This window comes from Suricata suricatta, chromosome 6 (assembly GCF_006229205.1).
Source record: "Suricata suricatta isolate VVHF042 chromosome 6, meerkat_22Aug2017_6uvM2_HiC, whole genome shotgun sequence".
Lineage (NCBI taxonomy): Eukaryota > Metazoa > Chordata > Mammalia > Carnivora > Herpestidae > Suricata > Suricata suricatta.
Genome location: NC_043705.1, coordinates 144,278,578 through 144,295,776, shown reverse-complemented (window position 1 = coordinate 144,295,776; position 17,199 = coordinate 144,278,578). Strand labels below are relative to the sequence as shown.

The 17,199-nt window shown below is 53.0% G+C and overlaps 1 protein-coding gene across 1 annotated transcript in view; it reads left to right on the top strand.

Moving 5' to 3' along the window:
- Positions 1-10,587: 10,587 nt before the first annotated feature.
- ICE1 (interactor of little elongation complex ELL subunit 1) overlaps positions 10,588-17,199 on the top strand; it is a 43,313-nt gene continuing 36,701 nt past the window's right edge. The window contains exons 1-6 of the mRNA XM_029941293.1: positions 10,588-10,611; positions 11,310-11,395; positions 11,982-12,016; positions 13,963-13,981; positions 14,956-15,067; positions 16,572-16,648. Coding sequence (XP_029797153.1) covers positions 10,588-10,611; positions 11,310-11,395; positions 11,982-12,016; positions 13,963-13,981; positions 14,956-15,067; positions 16,572-16,648 — 353 coding nt within the window. The remainder of the gene's footprint in view (positions 10,612-11,309; positions 11,396-11,981; positions 12,017-13,962; positions 13,982-14,955; positions 15,068-16,571; positions 16,649-17,199) is intronic.

Genomic DNA, 17,199 nt, shown 5'->3' with positions numbered 1-17,199 from the left:
TCGGCCGGCCTGGGCGTGGGGCCGGGGGTCCGGCCGCGCGGGCTGCGCCCGCTCCACGGCGGAAGCTGCCCCTCCTCCCCTGTCCGCCGCCCTTTCCACTGCAGTTGCATCGGGAACCGCCTCCTTTGCTTTATTTGGGCCTGCGCCCCGGGACTTGTTTACCGGGATGCGGGGCGGGAGTGGATGGAGCGAGCGAGCGCTGGGGGGGCGGCCCCCTCCTTCACTTACCCGGTCTCAGGGCGCCCCGGGGCCGACGACTGTTGGGCGCAATGCTGAAGGCAGCTACCTCTCAGGATGCGGTTTTGGATTGCTCTGGCTCGTCTTGAATATTTTTTGCCTGGAGGCAGGCCGTGCGGGTTGGCTGGGAGGGTCATTCATCAATTGAAGGCGTGCAGGTACTGGAAGCTTCCAACTGCGGGAGGGACCGCTCTCTAGAGTGACAAGTGGCGGCCCCAGGTCTTGGGAGGTGGTAGAAATGGTCGCAGGCAGTTGTTTGCAGCTAGATGCTCTTAGCTGCGTGATGTCGAGGGTCTCTTCCCTTCTGCTGTCAGCTCCTTTCACGGTAAAGTGGGACCACTCACTGCCCTACTGACTAGATGTCATTAAGGTATCACCCTTCCTCCTGGTGTTCTAGGCACCAGGGACACCGTGAGCAGAACACCGGGTCTGCCTTTGTAAGGCTCGTGTGTGCAAATAAGACCTGATGGGATTTTACGGAGTTGGAGGAAAACGAGGGAGGAGCTGGAATGGTGGTCTTGCCTCTGGGCTGCGGTGGCGGAGGCGTTTGAGGGGGTGGGATAAGGAGGCCGAATGTTGAGCAGAAGAGCCTCCCTGCGTGAAGGGGTCAACAGGTGGGAGTGTTAGGAGGCCAGGAGGAGCCCGGTGTCTGCTTGGCCAAGCACCGGGCGGAGGGGAGCGTGGCTGCCAGTGGAGGCCAGGAAGGAATGTGGCCCAGACAGGCCATCGAGAGGGGTGCGTTTTTAAGGCCTTGTCTACTAAGTGATCGCACGTGTTCTAAGTGTTGAGAGCTGGGGAGAGAAGGAGCCCTGTGCTGCACCCCGGATGGAAGGAAACCTTGTCTGAGCTCAGCTGCACTGGATGGGTGTCTAACGTGCTTCTGCTTTCCCCCAAACGCCCAGGAACAAAAGTGACGCGCTCTTGATCTTTCTAAACCATATTCTTTGGGCCAGTTTTATCCAAAACTCTTTATAGGTGGCCTGCTGTGCATATAGCAGCAGGGGAAAAGGCAAACACTTGGTTTCTGAGACTTTCCATTCTAGAGGTGGGGGGAGGACACAGATGAAACCAGTGAGGTGAGGAAATCGTAAATGCATTGGAGGAAAGAAGGTAGAACAGATGGGCCAGGAAGGGGCTCCTGGTTGGTGGAACTTATGTAGGAAGTGCTGGGCAGGCCTCTCTGAGAAGGTTCTGTTTGAGCAAAGGGGTGAGAGAATGCACTCCGTCGACACCTGGGGAAGAGAGCCGTCCAGTGGGCAGAGCGGGTGCGGATGCCTGGCACTGGAGCCTGCTGGATGCGCCTGGGAAGAGCAGGCCAGTGTCGCTGCAGTGGAGTGACCCTGGATGTCTTAGCCCCTTCTGGTCTGCGTAACAAAACACTGAAATACAGTGGGAGTTCATTCCTCCTAGTTCTGTTGACCAGGCGGGGGTCTTAGATCACAGCACAGGCCGATTTGGGGTCTGGGGAGGGCCTGATTCCTCGTTTGTGTGGAGGGGGAAGCCAGCTCTCCGGGGTCTTTTGGAAAGGGCACTAATTCTATTCATGAGGGCTCTGCCCTTCTGACCTACTCACCTCCCAGAGACCCTACCTCCAAACACTTGTCACATCGGGGATCAGATCTCAACCTGTGAGTTTTGGGTGGAGTTTACTAGCAGCCAGGGAGCCTGATGAAGTCAGAATGATGGCCTGATTGTGGGGTCTTCTAGACTGCTGTAAGGATTTTGGCCTTTACTCTGAAAGAATAGTGAGTTGTTGGAGGCTTTTGTGCAAGAGAAAAAGTTCACTTTTCAGCTGCGGATCTGGTCCTCCTTCAGGAGCTGGGTCTGCAGTCCTGGTGGTGGTTCAAAGTAGCAACTGTAGCCTTCTGGTTCTTCGGGCCGGAAACAAAGTGTCATCCTTGGTTCCTGTCTTTCCCTCACATCCTGCCTCCGGTCTGTCCACCCATTCCATTGACTCAGTGTTCACCCCTCCCACCCCCTGACTTGTCTTAGTTCCCTGCGCTCCCAACCGGGGCTGAACCAGGGGGGTTTCTGGCCTAGAGGTTCTTGCTGTAGCCCCCTGAGAACTTCCCGCGTCCCGCCCATGGCACACATTCCCACTCCCGTGTCTCAGAGCAGCAATAGGAGGAGTCCTGTGAAGTCTCTTCGATCCAGGGGCCCGCAGGCTTGTTCTGTGGGGGGCAAGGTCATCGAGATCTAGGTGTCGTGGGCTCTTGGCAGCTCCTCCCCCTGCCGTTGCGGGGGGCATGCCGTGCAGGCAGCTGGAGAGGAGTGGGCGTCCTTGGGCGCCAGGGAATCCTGACTCAAAGAAGCAGAGCCTGCCTTTGCAGATCTCTCTCTTAAGCCTGGGCACCCTGTTGCATTTGGGCCTCTGCCCGGAGTGTCTTTTCAAGGGAAGAGGATGATTAGATTCATGTGGAGCCGAAAACAAGTCTTTAGTTTTGCAAGTGAGGCTGGAAAAGTCGGTTTGCGGCAGATGATGGGCGACCTCGGGTGGTAAGCACCTCAGTTCTGCAGTAGTGTCAGTGCCGGGGAGCAGAGCAGGGCCTTGCAGAGTGCCATGCAGCAGTGTTCTCCGTAAGAAAGCAGTTGGAGACATGCCGCCTGCATTGGAGGGGGTGCCCCTAGCTGTGGAACGTGACAAAAGCCTGGGTGAACTGAAGCTTCCCAGGGATGGGAATGAAGAAGAAAAAGGGTCTAAATGTGAGAATCTGCAAAGAGTAGATGGGTCTCAGGTCTGGGCGATAAGAGAGCAGAGTAGAACCTGAATGGCTGAGCACTGGCAGGCGGAGGGAGGGAGAAATGCAACAGGAAGCGATGTGGGAAATGTGGAGTGAGGCTCTGGAGTGACTGTGGGATGGGGGGCGGGGGGCCGGGCCCAGCTGCTGTCCCACGTGGTGTGTGGCGCATGGTGCCCCAGGTGCCAGGCGTGCTTGTAGGAGAGCAGAGGCGGCCTGGAGGCGTGCGTGACGTCACATGGAGGGATTTTGGAACGTTTGTGGCACATCATGAGACGAGGTGCTGTCGTGAGGGGTGCAGAGAAGGCTGCTGGATGCTGGCGGACGGCAAGCGGGGACCGAATGGGGACAGGATGACGCACGGGAACAAGAAGCACCTGTGAAGTCAGGGTCAGTAGATGGAAACAGGGAGCAGGCATGGGATGTGACAGCCTGAACGGGGTCACCTTTCTGAGAGGGGCCCCAGTACCGCAGCGGGTCCCGCGCTTGAGGTAAACTTGTGCCAGAGAAACCAAGGGCATGGCCTGCACCGAGATGGTGGCCTGCCCTGCGGCGTCACACAGCTCCTTCAATCCCGAGCACTCTGAGCCCCGCGGGAGGCGGGTGCTGGGCCTTTGCTCCGGACCGAGGCGGGAAGCTGGCTGTCTCTCCCGAGTCCGGCAGTCAAGTCCACGTACCGGAAGTCTTCCCTTCTGTCCCCGTCCTCCGCGGGTGTGGATTCACCACAGTTCATGCATCCTCTGTGTTTTGTAGTCTCATTGGCTCCTCATACCCCGTCTCTTGTCCCCCTCAGTGGTGAGGATGATTTGTCACTGAGCTCTGGCCCCGGGTGCCTGTGAGGCTCCTGAGCGTGAGCGTCCCGGGTTCCAGCCTGGTCCTTACTCTGGTGCCGTGAGGCTGCAGAAGCCGGTTGTTTCAGGTCCTGGTAGAAGAGAGGTCCCCTCATCACCTGTGTCTCGGTGATGCAAAGCTGCTTAATCCTGGGGAACCCTGATGAGGGGTCAGCACATGGTGATCCTCTTGAGCTCCTGTCACTGGCCTGGGTTCAGGATGGACGCTGTCTGGCTGTCTTCAGGGCAGGTGTGAGCCTGTGGTTTATAAACACTTGGGTTGGGCGCCCCCTGATGATTGCCAGTGGCGTAGACCCTGGAACCCGGTTTCTCCCAGACGCCCCGCTGGGGAAGTGGCTGTGTTACAGGAACGCTCGCAGAACCGCGTCCGGGAGTGCGCTGCCACAGTGCGTGTTTGGGGTACAGTCACGCACAGAGGGGCTCAGGGCTCACGTTCTAGTCCAGGTTACCGGTGCTGAGAAAACGCCACCGAGCGGGTGTCAGGAGCGGGTACCATGTTGGAGGCGCACAGGGCACCCTGAGAGCACCGAGGGCGGCGGCGGAAGGCTTCCTACAGGAAGCGAATCTGAATTGAGGTCTAAGGATGATTCTTAGTCGAGTGGGGGGAGGCATGGAGGGATCGGGTTGTGGCCAGAGCAGGGCCGCTTGCAGAGACACAGGGCTGCTCAGCGGGCCTGCTGGGGGGCGTCCCCGCCTTGCTGCCCAGTCAGTCCGCTCGCCAAGGAGTCCATGGGGGGGGGGTCCTTGCTCACCTTTCGGGAGGCAAGCTGCGCTCTGCTGGAGGTCCTTGTGGACTTGAAATGCTCGCAGTCAGTGAGGGGTTGACGAGGAGGAGGAGGAGATGGGGCCATCAAAGAAGGTTTGAGCCAGACAGTGAGCCCCATTACCCCCACCTGGCGATTAGCAGGATTTGTGTGATTTTCTAAAAATAATTTCTTTTGAGAAAGACTCAGAACTTACAAGAGAATCACCGGAAGAGCACGCAGAACCCCGGGGTTCTCTTCAACCCTCGTCGGCCTGGGCATTGGTGTGCGCACACCTCTGCCCTGCACGCCATGGGGAGTGGTACCCTGAAACCCGAACCCCTCAGCGTGAGGAGCCCACTGCCCTGCAGGCTGGGCATTGGCACTGGGGCAGCCCTTCGGGATTTGCTTCCAGGCCCAGGCAGAGTTTTGGCCTCCCGCCGGTTCAGGGTCCCTTCCAGAGACTGTGTTGTAGAGCAAGGTCATGTCTCCTCAGCCTCCTCTGTGGAGTCTTTCCCTGAACTTCATGCTCCTGAAAGCTTCGGGAGCGCAGCCTTGTCTTCTCGTTGGTGAGCTCTGGAGACCCTGGGGGAGGCCCTGCTGTGTGGGGTCCCCAGGCCACCCTCGCCCTGGTCAGTGATTCCCAAGGAGCGTCCAGGTGAGCGAGTCCTCCCAAGCAGGGGGCTTGCAGTGGGTTGGAGCACAGCCAGGTCTGCCAGGGGAAGGCCGTGGGGGCGGGGCCGAGGAAGCCCAGCGAGGGTGACCGGACTCCCTGCAGTTACCCAGCAATGTGCGGTGACTGCCACGTGTCTGCGGGGGGCTGGACAGGTGGTGCGTCCTTGGGTTCCAGACCCCCAGAAGGAACGCACGTTGCGGCCTAAAGCGCACTGCGCTTGGGCACAGGGTCAAGTCTGGCATCCAGGGAAGGGCAGGACCCCTTGGGGGTCCAGCTCCCCAGACAACACCAAGGACCCCCTTGCAGCAGGCCCCTTGCTGGGGACAGAGTCTCAGACGTGCTGTGCTTGTCCCTCACGTACACCCGGGGGCTGAGGGAGTGCTCCCACTGCCTCGTGAGCAGGCCAGAGACAGCGCGAACACCGCACTGTGCACAGCCCAGCCCCCACGAACGAGAGTCTGCAGCCTGAGCATCGGTGCGGAGGCAGCTGTGGCAGTGCGCTCCTGCTGCCCCCTCTGCTTACTGCTCTGCTGCCAGCCACGCGCTGTGCCGGCCCCCTAGGTGCGCTGGTTCCCCGGTGTGCTGGCATCGCAGCTGGCCCGGGTCGTCCGCCTCCTCGCCCCTGCTTCTCCGGGAGAAGGGAGGGGACCGAAGCAAGCAAGTGGTGGGTTTCCTTTATTTTTTCAAGTGCTGGTCGTGTTCCTTGACATTCCAGAGGATCCTGCGCAGATAAAGTTAAAACCGTGCGTGGTGGGAAAGGAAAACACAGAGACTAGGCAGGAGTGAGGGACTTGTGGCTCTGGGGATCATGTGGGTGGACAAGTGAGTGAGTGCAGAGTTGAGCTGGAGGCACAGACAAGGTGGTGGGTAGAGATGGGGGTGGGGGGAGGAAGCCTGAGCTCTCCGGCAGACTGGCTGTGGGACTCAGGAAGAGCGAGCCGCTGGGAGTTCTAGAAGGTCAGGGCACCCACACTGCGGCAGCCTCTCCTGGAGGGCAGCGCCACCACCTGGCTGCCTTCTCGAGGCCACGACGTGGGGCGGGGTGTGCCCCTCCGGGAACACACACCAACAGACAGCCTGCTGCGCGTCACAGGCCCTGAGATGCGGCGGCTAGGGATGGCTGCCATCCCCATACGTGGCATCTGGACCAGATTGGAGGAAAACAAAAAATCGTTTTGTCCAGGTGCCGCCGTCCCTGCCCACATCGGAGCTGCCCTGGAGCCAGGCTCAGAGACAGTTGGGCCTCCAGTGTGGTAGGAAACCAAGGCAGTGGCGTTCTGGAGTCTGTTTTGTCCCAGTGGGATGCTGCCTTTTGTGATTTTCAGTTCTTATCTTTAGCAAATGCACATCCCCTTTAGAGAGGTGGCCAGGTGTCCACAGTGAAGCCGGCCAGCAGCCCCCAGGCGCACCCCTCCCCTCCCACTTCTGATCCTTTGCACCATGTTCTGTAACGAACTTTAATGGTGTTAAGTAATAGGCTTGTAGAGCTGCTTCTTGCTTTTCAGTGTTAGGCATAGTGTTGGATAGCGACTTCGGCAGGTGCATGCTGGGCTCTCCTTGTGCCGATACCCTGCCACCCGAGCACCCCTCCCACCACTCCCCTGGCTTCTCAATACAGGTGTGGTCTCGGTTCAGTCCCCAGCAGGAGGTGATGTTGTTCTGACTGAACGTTCTTCAGAGCTGTACTCTGCAGCAGATTATGACTACTTTTCTTTTCTTGTTTGTTGTCCCTGATGAATGATTCTATCCTTAATTCAACTTGCTTATCTTGAAAACAACGACTATGTGCTGTGTGCCAGAGACTGGGTTAAACCCTCATCCTGTTTGCTCCCAATAGCAGGCAGCTATGTCCTTCCAGCTGCTTCTGTCTCCTTATCTGTAGGATTGGAAAGGGTCCTGAGGTAAAAGGAGGCCAAACAAATCTGCCCAGCTTCGCTCAGCAGGAGGGAGGTGGCGCCGGAAGGTGAATCCCAGCTGGGTGTGACTCCAGAGGTTTCTGGAATGTCTCTTGCATGGTGCTTAATCCTGTAGACCTGCATCTGGAAGCAAGGTAGGGAAGGGGAGGTCCACCAGCAAAGGACTGGGAAGAGGATGGGAAGAAAGGAAGAATCACTTGCGTTTATAGACTCATACTTCAAATACGTGGTGAGACCCACCACGGTTCTGGCGGCGCTCTGCCAGTTTGTCAGGTGTCCTCAGCGCTTCCGTTGCCCCGGACGCTCTGTCGTTCCCCTTAAGGGAAGAACTCCACGCAGATCCTTGGGGCCTGCTCCTCCCTGGGGTGCGCTGTCTTCTGGATTCTCATCACCTCTGTCTTCTGTGCCACGTCGTCGTCTCTGGGTTTACTCCTGGAGTTTGGGGGGTCACATTCACGTCCTTCAAGCCTCCCTAAGTGAGCGTGTCTGCGAAGTGAGTTTGTAGAAATTCTGCAGATTTGAAAAACTCTTGTTTTTAAGTTGAATTTAAATAAAACCTTGTTGGAAGAAAAAAAAACCCCAAAAAACACCAGTTTTACCATCTCAGTTACTTGTTAGCTTGTACAGAATTTTACTTTGGAATTCACTTTCCTTCAAAACTTTGCAGACTTGGGTTCTAGGTTTCCAGACTTGTGAAGGCTGAAGCTGTTCTGATTCCACATTCTTTGCATGTGACTTGTGGGGCTTTGTTTTTCTCCCAGGATTCCTATAGGATCTTTGCTTTGTCTCTGATGCTCTGAACTTTGGTGCTGATGTTTCATGATTTGGATTCTATTTCTGTTGATGTGTTGGGACCTTTCAGTTTGGAAACTTCTGGCTTCAGTTCTGAGATTTTTTTTCCTTGAGTATCAGACTGGCTTTGATTATGTGTCCCCTCTTCTCGTACTCTGTCTAGAACTCGTACTGATGCGCAGTGTGGTATTTTAATTGCTTTTTATTTTTCTTTGTTCTTATGTCTGTGTTTTGCTTTATCTGGGGAACTTTTATTCTCAGTTTTATCGTCAACTCTTTTGAGACTTTTGCTTTTCTGTTTTTAATTTAGTTCTGAAAGTTTTATTGAGACATAATACACATACCATAAAATTCATCCTTTTTATGTGTATGATTCAGTGGTTTTTAGTTCAGTGACAGTTAGGCAACCCTGTCACCGCTTTGTAATTGTAAAGAAAACGTTCGTCTCCACCCCCATCCCCCACCGTGCCCCTGCCAAGAACCCCTTAGGCCTCAGCGGGTCATTCCCTGTCTCCTTCCCCTTGGTCCCTGGCAAGTACTGATCTGCTTTCTGTTTGGATCTGCCTGTTACGGATGCTTCATATGGACGGAATCGCACAGCCTCTTGTGACCTTGTTCAGGTGACTTTGCTAGGTTTACCCCCATTGCAGCAGGTGTCATTCATGCCTGTCATCGCCAGGGAATCGTGTTACACAGCTGTGTGGCATTCTGCCTCTCTGTTCATTAGCTTATTTTTACTTCCTTGTCAGCGTGACTAAAGCCGTAAATCACAGGGCCGAGGTTAGTGAGAGGTTGGCAGGGACGTGTGTTTTCAGTTCCTCGGGGCACGCGGCTCAGAGTGGAATTGCTGGGCGGCAGGGTGCCTCGTGTGTGGAGCACTTGCCAAACCGCGGATGCAGCCGCCGCCTCCCCCAGCACAGTGGAGGGGCCGTCTCCCTACACCCTCCCAGCCCTGGCTGTTTCTGTCATTTTGTTCTAGCCGTCCTCCTGGGTGTGTACATTTTTAATTTTTTTTGATGTTTTATTTATTTTTGATACAGAGAGAGACAGAGCATGAGAGGGGGAGGGGCAGAGAGAGAAGGAGACGCAGAACCGGAAGCAGGCTCCAGGCTCTGAGCTAGCTGTCAGCACAGAGCCTGACGCCGGGCTTGAACCCACGAACATGAGATCTGACCTGAGCCGAAGCCAGAGGCTTAACCAACTGAGCCACCCAGGCACTCCTAATTTTTAAGAGCTATTAAAAAAGTTCCTAGGAACTCTATATTTCTTTTAAAAATGTTGTTTCTTGAATGTAACATCACTTACCTCTGATCACATTAATATTTTTGAAGTTTTCCTCTCAGTTTTTGTTTACTCCAAGTTGCTTTGTCTTGTTTTGGTCTTGCTCACATTCAGGGTTCTCTCTGATGTGCGGAAATACTATTTGTTCATATTCAAGCTGTTGGCTGATACGCTGGTGGGAAATGGCAGGAAATGGCGAGTGTGCAGGGCTCCAGGACCCCGGGCCCCTGCGGAGGGTCTGGCGGCTCGTTAATTTAAAGCAGATCTCCCGACTTACCCTCTGCTGGCTGCTTACGCTTCCTGCTTCCTCCGAGCAAGTGCGGAGGGTCTCTTGCCCCGAGGACACAAGGACTGGCTGCCAGCTTCTGGGAGCTTCCGGGCCTGGAGGTGGTCAGCGTCCCCTCTGTGTTTAGGGGTGTCTCGTCCCTTGGTTTCTGGCACTGCGTTCAGTGTCCCAGGCAGAGACTCCCTCACACAGCAGACGTTTCCCGATGGCGGCACGGCCGAGGGGCCGGGATTTGAGGACGATGTGCTTGTAGGAGAGCTTGCGCCTGGTTCTCATGGTAGTGCCGCCCACCGTCGCCCTGTCTCAGGAACCCCTGTCCCCCTGTCCCCACCCCCGCCCGCCCCCCTGCTCTCCTGGGCCCCCGATCCTAGTTCCTGGATCTGCTCTCATCTTCCTGGCCTTTGCCTTTGGGGGGACCTTCCTTGACTTCGGTGTTAGCTGGTTTTCAGGGAGGGAGTAAAAGCAGATGCACTGTTTACCCTCAGTGCCCAGAAGCCTGTAGCTACACCTGAGTTTTGTTTTGTGTGTGGTGAAAGATTCTTGGGGAGCCGTTGACTACAGACATTGCACAGGCCACTCGTTGCCCTTTTGACCTTCAGTGTTGGGAGTCGGGATTGTACCCTGGACCAGAGCAGGTCAAGATCTAAATACAAAGAAGCATAGAAGTACTAGAATAGCGTAGAGTAGGGTCCTTTTATTTTAGCGTCATGGAAATGCCTTCCTGGTACATTTCAGTGAGGAACTGACAGACCTACTGTGTGTATGTGTAACATGTAGCGAAGTGTAACTGAACCTCAAACGGGGCAGCCCCTCGGAAAGGGCAACCTCACCGGTGGGCGGATAGCAGTAAGGGGCTATTAATTAACAGGAGACAAACTGGGGAAGAGCACTGGGTGTTCTGTGGAAACTAACTTAACAATAAACTAAAAAAAAATTTTTTTTTGAAAAGAAGAGACAAACTGTGAGCGGCGGGAAGAGATTAGTGGAGGGGGGGCTGGAAGAGAGCCAGGACTTTATGTATGTCAGTGTGTACATTGTTTATTCTAACAAACACACACGTTACGGGTATGGCTGCAAAGAAGGTGCATGTGGTACCGTCGAGGGAGATATTTCTATAATTCTCAAAATCTTGTGGATTATCTGGAAAAGGGTGTTTTGGTATAACCAGTGAAAAACAAGTACTTACTTCTGAACTACTTGCTAATGAAATGTGGAGACCTTAAGGGGAAAAAAAGTCACTTAAGGGAAAAAAAGATCTGCTTTTAAGTCTTGGGAACATTGTGAGCAGAGTAACTGATGATGTGTTCCCTCTTGAAGGCAGCAGCTCCAAGCCGGGTTTGTCGTTGGTCCCTAGAATCTACAGATCCTTACAAAATGAATTTCTCACTGAATCTTGCCCCGGTTTTCATGTTCCTATTTGTCCTTCCTATGTTTTTTAAGTTTTTATTTTGTACTTTTCTTTGTTGTTGTTGTGACTTCTGTGTCATTTTGGTTTCTGAAGTCCCTTCAGAAACAATGATGAGTACTAGTACTTGGTGAACTAAGGTAGCGGGTGCTCACCAGATGCTTGAGTGCACGGGTCCTTTGCTGTCGGAGAGAGCATGTGTCATTCACATGAAGATTTGGAGAGACGCAGCACGGGTTCAAGATCACCCGGAGGGCGTCTGTGTACGTGATGTCAGTAGTGTCCTGATAGATTTCTGTGTGTCACGGAGCAAACAGCACGTTCCTGTCTTACAGTACGTTACACAGAAAATATTTAGAGTCACTTACGTCATGAACCAAGCAGCTGACTGTAGTTGTTTCTGTCTTTCAGAATTTAAACGAGTATGTGGACGCATTAATTACCTTGAAGCAAAAAATCATTAATACAGAGTGAGTATGTGTTCACGTGTTTGGCTGAACTTCGCGAACCCGACAGAGAAGCCAGAGCAGGTGGGGTGTCAGACCCCTGGGCCAGAGAGACCTGGCGTCTGTCACCTGGGGCCCGTGTGCTGTGGGTCACAGTGCATGAAACGCACATCACGGCATCGGTCCGCGGCCTCCACGGCCAGCCGTACGGGTCAGGAGGTGTTTTTTGCTAGGGAGAGTGGCCATGTGTTCCTCGCTGTTTTCTCTCCCTAGGGCCCTCTTAGCTTTAGGGCTGGACCTCAGATTTCCTTAATATTTCACAGTCATGGATGAGATTTAGTCTTTTTTTTTTTAATGTTCTAACAGTCCTGCGACTTATAGGCTAAGACACTACTCCAATCAAAGGCATTTAAATTAAAAGTCCGTGCATCAGGGCAGGGCAGCTTCTAAGGAATTGAAGATGATGTATACAAGTGCGCGTATAGTTAATTCAGCATAAATTTGTTGCCTGAAAACTAGGAAGAAAGGCGCTTGGCATGTTTTGAAATGTGATTTTAACAGTGTATTTTCCAGATCAAAAAAGTAACGTAACTCTTTTTCTTTGTTGCAGTAATTTATTAACAGAATATCAGAAGAAATGTGATGATATCCTTTTACCAGCTTTTCCCTTTGAATTTTAAAATTTACGTTTTTATAGTTTTTTAAAGAACTGTGGATATTTTCAGTTGTCTTTCCAAAGGTGGGATTTACAGCCTCACAGGGGAACACACTGTGGGCACACGTCTCTTCGGTGACTGCGCAGAATGTCCAAGCCTGCGGGTGTCCGTTCTAGAACAGTCTGGTGTCCCTGGCTTCTGTTTGCTTCCGGTTTTCTAAACCCCTCCTAAGGGGTGGGTCTTCTTCCCTTGTCCTGAGGACGTGAGGCATGTTCTGCACGTGTAGGAAGAGTGTGAGGCTGAACGTGAGGCTCTGTCAGGATTCCCGGAAGGCCTGCCCCGTAGGAACACTCAGAACCCTGGAGAACTGACTTCTGCCCGTTAGCTTTCTGGTCTGTAGAGCGTCTCTGTCACGGGGTGATGAGTGTTGACCAGACGGGCGCGGACTCGCGGGCAGCATGCGTTCAGTAGCCCTTGAAGTATTTTGTGGCCAGGGCGAGAATGGTGCGTGTGATCGATCCCTCCACATTGTGTGGGGAGAGCACTCATCATGAAGGCGGTCTCTCCCGTCACAAGTGACACGGGTGTGTTGGTAGGGCTTCACCAAGGTCGTGCGACAGTCTGCTCTTCCCCTGGGTCGGGGGCCTGGGGCCTGCCTCGCATTCTCGGCCTTCCAGGCCCCGCGTGTGATCGCTGCTTGTCTGTGCCGTGTCTGCGCCTGTGACTCCAGCAGTGGACTCGAGGCGTGAGGTTGAGATTCGTTTCTAGTACTGAGTTTTCACGGTAAAAAAGTCGGTCAGTGAGAGCCCCTTCTTGTGCTTTATGTGTTGAAATTCTCAGTCGGTTTAACTAAATGTATGTTATGACGAGCAATAATGTCTTTGATGGTATTCTCAGATCACCTGTGAGTATGAAGGCTGTGCGCAGTCGGTAAGTCCGAGTGGTTAGGACAGTCGATTAAGAGCTGGGGAGCCTCGCGCCTCCCCCCGAGCGCCCGTCGGCACTGGGACCACGGCCCTGCTGCCCGCCGCGTGCGTCCCAGATCCGCCCTCCGGGGCCCCCTGCGGCCGCCTGCTCTTCCAGCCTGAGCTGCTCGCCGTGCCGGTTTACGTGGCTTTATCATGGAACTTCCTGTCTTGCTTTTTTGTGTCATTCTGATTGTTGTGTCCAGTTTATTATTTTCTTTTTCTGAAGGACAGGAAGTAATTTTATTTTTCCTTTCGATATTTTTGAACTTAGCTTTCTTGCAAAGACTGGTGAATACAGTCCTTACCGGAGCGGCCTGTGTTCTGGGGGAGGAGGGTGTGGGCAGGCTCTTGTGGACACTCACCCCGCTGGGGTGTGGACATGGAGACCCCCAGGGCATGAGATTTAAAGGGACTTCCAGCACGTTTTCCTGGCCTCCTGAGACGGGCTGAAGCGATCGGGCCGTGGACACTGTTGGAGGAGGAGGTCCTGTAGACCTGACGTTCTCCCGCGTCTCTGCCCTCCTCGCTCCTTGAGCTTAGCGGTAGAGGGTTCGTGCAAGAACTTGAACTCTCGTTTGCTGGGATTCTGCTCGGGGCAGCCTGAGAAACCCAGGACAGGTTGTGTCGGGACTTTGTTAGTTATAGGAGTGAAGGTATTGTTCATGAGTTGGATATTACTTTGTGTTTATCCTTGGACTTTCATATTAATCAGTATTTAATTGAAGACCTTTTTTAATTTAGAGAAGTGGGTGTTTTGACTCTAGGTGCATGGTTCAGTAAATAGAGTGACTTAGTACAAGTGTTTATACTGTGTTATGAGCGGAACTTGGAGTAATTGTTTGCTGGGAGCAGTCCCCTTGCCCGTATGTAGCCTGAGCAGGGGTGATCACGGACACTCTGGAAGGGACTTTCATCTTCAGACACGTGTCAGTAGATCAGACTCTCAGTTTTCTTTAACAAGTTTCACAGCTGCAGTTCGCAAGAAGGTAAGATATCTGTTTGCATCATTGTTTTGGGGTAAACATTTTAAAGACTAGATTTAAAAAAAAATTGTTTTAATGTGTATTTATTTTTGGGAGACAGAGTGCAAGCAGGGGAGGGGCAGAGAGAGAGGAGACACAGAATCTGAAGCAGGCTCCAGGCTCTGAGCTCTCAGCACACAGCCCGACGAGGGGCTCGAACTCACAAAGGGTGGGATCATGACCTGGGCTGAAGTCGGACACTTAACCAACTGAGCGACCCAGGCACCCCAAGACTAGATTTTTTTTAAACAGACTGAATCTAAGTGCCACAGAAGATCGATCCACTATATAGAACATCGCTTTAATGGTCATAGTAGAGGATTTACATTTTCCTTACTATTGCTTTATCCAGACCAATTTCCTACTGAGGTCTTAAATTACAGCCCGGTGTTTGACTTTTCGATGCTTGTACTGATGGTGTTGCCATTGAAACGAAGCTTACTGTTAATCATGTTGTTGTCTGCATGAATTAGACGGTTTAATATGGTTACCTTGGGTATTTTGAACAGTTTGAAATGGATTTAAAATTTAGCCGTGTTTCGTACTCTGACTAGATTCATCTCCGAGAAGAAGGCAGCACATTGTCACAAACCGGGTCACAAAACTACCCGTCATTTCATTTGAGTGACTGAGGGTGAATTGAAGATTGGGGAAGGCAGATTACTTGGCAGATTGTTCTCGAATACGCTCCCCATCAGACCGAGACTATTTCGAGTAGCTTTTTCATGTGCTCTTCGTTAGATGATAATGTCAGCGGAACACAGGGCCTTACGGAGATCGTGTTGCGGTGAACAGAGAGAATGCAATTAGAACAAGATAATCTTGTATTCATTTTTTTGTCCCACGTTAGAGAAAACAGGAAACCAGCAGGAGATCTGTGTGCTGACGTGATGGAGGCACTTGTGCGCACTAATGCTAACGCTTCGTCCATTTTTTAGAGAGAACAGCACTCTGCACCACCAAGTGGAACAGATGCTTCAAAAAATTTCTCCTCTGCAGAAATGTCAGGAAGAGCTGGGATCTCTAAAAGCAGAGCTGGAAGAGAAGAAGGTACCGGAAGGCCTTTCCCTACAAAGCGTTATCTCCCATAAGTTAAGATCTGCTTACTCACCATCATTGGGAAGAGGGGGCGTTTTACGGCCTTACAAAGGAAACAGGTGCCAGTCGAGAATCGTTAAGTGTGTGACTGTTTTTAGAGAGTGTCGCAGCAGTTGATTAATGGCTTGGTCCTCGCAGGAATCACGAGCCCTGTGATGCTGTGTTGGTCGCTCCTGCGTTCTTTGAGGCTCCCCAGAGGAACCTGCTAACTCTGAAATTTTAGGGCTCTTAGGGGTCCCGCATTGATTGCTTTTCGACATTGGGCTTCCTTTAATTATTAAGTCACATGCAAAAATTCAAATTCAGAGGTAAAGAAATCATGTTCTCTGTTTCAAAATCAAGTTGCAGTAGGACAGTTTGTTTGAAATCCTGTAGACTTGGGGGACACTGCAAAAAAACTGCTGTAAGCTTGCACTTCGGTATAAATTTCGACTTAACTCTTGCCAGGAGGCTTAGGAGAGAATTTATGGCTTTTACAGGTAAGGGAAGCCGGAGGCCGTGAGGCTGGTCGGTTTGCTTGCGCCCCTTCGTAGGCACGCTGGAGTGACGCTTGGCGCCTCCGCCTGTTCTCCAGGCCCTCGTCACGAGGGTCTGTGCCTCCCAGCCCTCCGCTGGGCTGCCCCAGCAGTGCCCTGCCCTGATGGGAAGGGGACCTGCTCAGCAGTGACCCGTCTGAATGCTGGGGTAGAAAGCCTTTATTCTGCAGTTCCCCCACGCAGAGAAGGTGAACCGGAAACAGCCAAACCTTGCATTGTCTGCTCTCATACATAATCCGCTCGGCGGCCGCAGCCCGGAGGGAGCACGAACGCCGGCCTCAGGCCCCGGTGAGAGGCCCTCACTCGTCACTCGGTCTCCGTGGCGTCAGAATAAGTCAGCTCGTGGGCCCACACCGGTCATGTCCAGGCGGCCACGAAAGCCCCTCAGGGCTGCGGCGGCTAGAGCCCCAGCCTGTGCACGTCCTGCGGCCCAGAGCCCAGGACGGGGCCGCTCCCGCTCCGTGCCGGCCGTCAGGATGCGCTCGCCCAGGGCTGTGAACGCGCTTTCCCAGCTGCTGCTACGTGTGATGATTTGCTTTATCCTTTTGTTTGGTAAAAATGATAACTTCTCTTTCTTAAGCTCTAGATTTTCTTAGATTTTGTTGAATTGTAAATGGTTGCAACCAAAGTGTTCTATGATCAGTATTAGGGAGATTGGGAGTTGCCCTAAAATTAGCACATTTTAATGTTCTTCGATTTGTTGGATGAGACTGTTAATCATGTTACATCGGTGGCAAGGATCTGGGTATCTTTATTAAATTGTTGAGAGAATTATACTTTGTTTTCCCACCTAATGTATGTATTTATTTTGGTTAACTTTTTACTGTTAAATAATAACTATCTTGCTTATCAAGGTCAAAATAAGCTGTCACTGATGGCCACTGACTTTCAGTGAGATCAGGTGTCTTACGGTTTTTCAGAGTTCTCTGAAGTTGTACCAGGACACCCATCAGGAGTATGCGCGTGTGAAGGAGGAGTGCTTGAAAACAGACGCTCAGTAAGTGGTCAGAAAACTGGGAAAACGGTTTTCATTTCTGCAAAGAGCAAATCCTTAAATCAGGGCTGTTTGCTGAAGCTACCCTGTGATCCTAGACAAGTCCGTCCTTCAGCCTTAGTCTCTCCATCTGTGGAACGGAGGTCACACCTCCGTGAAGGGTCATAAGAAGGGCTGAGAAGCCGTGATGTGTTTGTGAGCTGCCCAAAGAAAGCTCCAAGGAGGCTTTTGTGTCCGTGTGCCTCCATGCGCCCTCAGATGCGGCCGCCGCTCCTTCCCTGCGCCTGCGCGGCAGGGCCCTCGTCACCGTTCATGACAAGAACTGTTTGCAAGCACCTGCTTGGTCATTTCCCACTCCTCACAGAGCCTGTGAGCCCCACACCCCGTGCTGTGGCGCGGACGTGACTCGTGGTGACTCAGACCTCTTCTCGGAGTCTCCCGCCCGCTCTGACCCCCCGTCTGCCCGAAAACCGAGGCAGCGCGGCAGCCCCTGCGTCCCGGTGCCCGGGTCCGTGAGCGCCCGCCGCCCGCGTGCCCCCGGAGTCCCCGCGCCA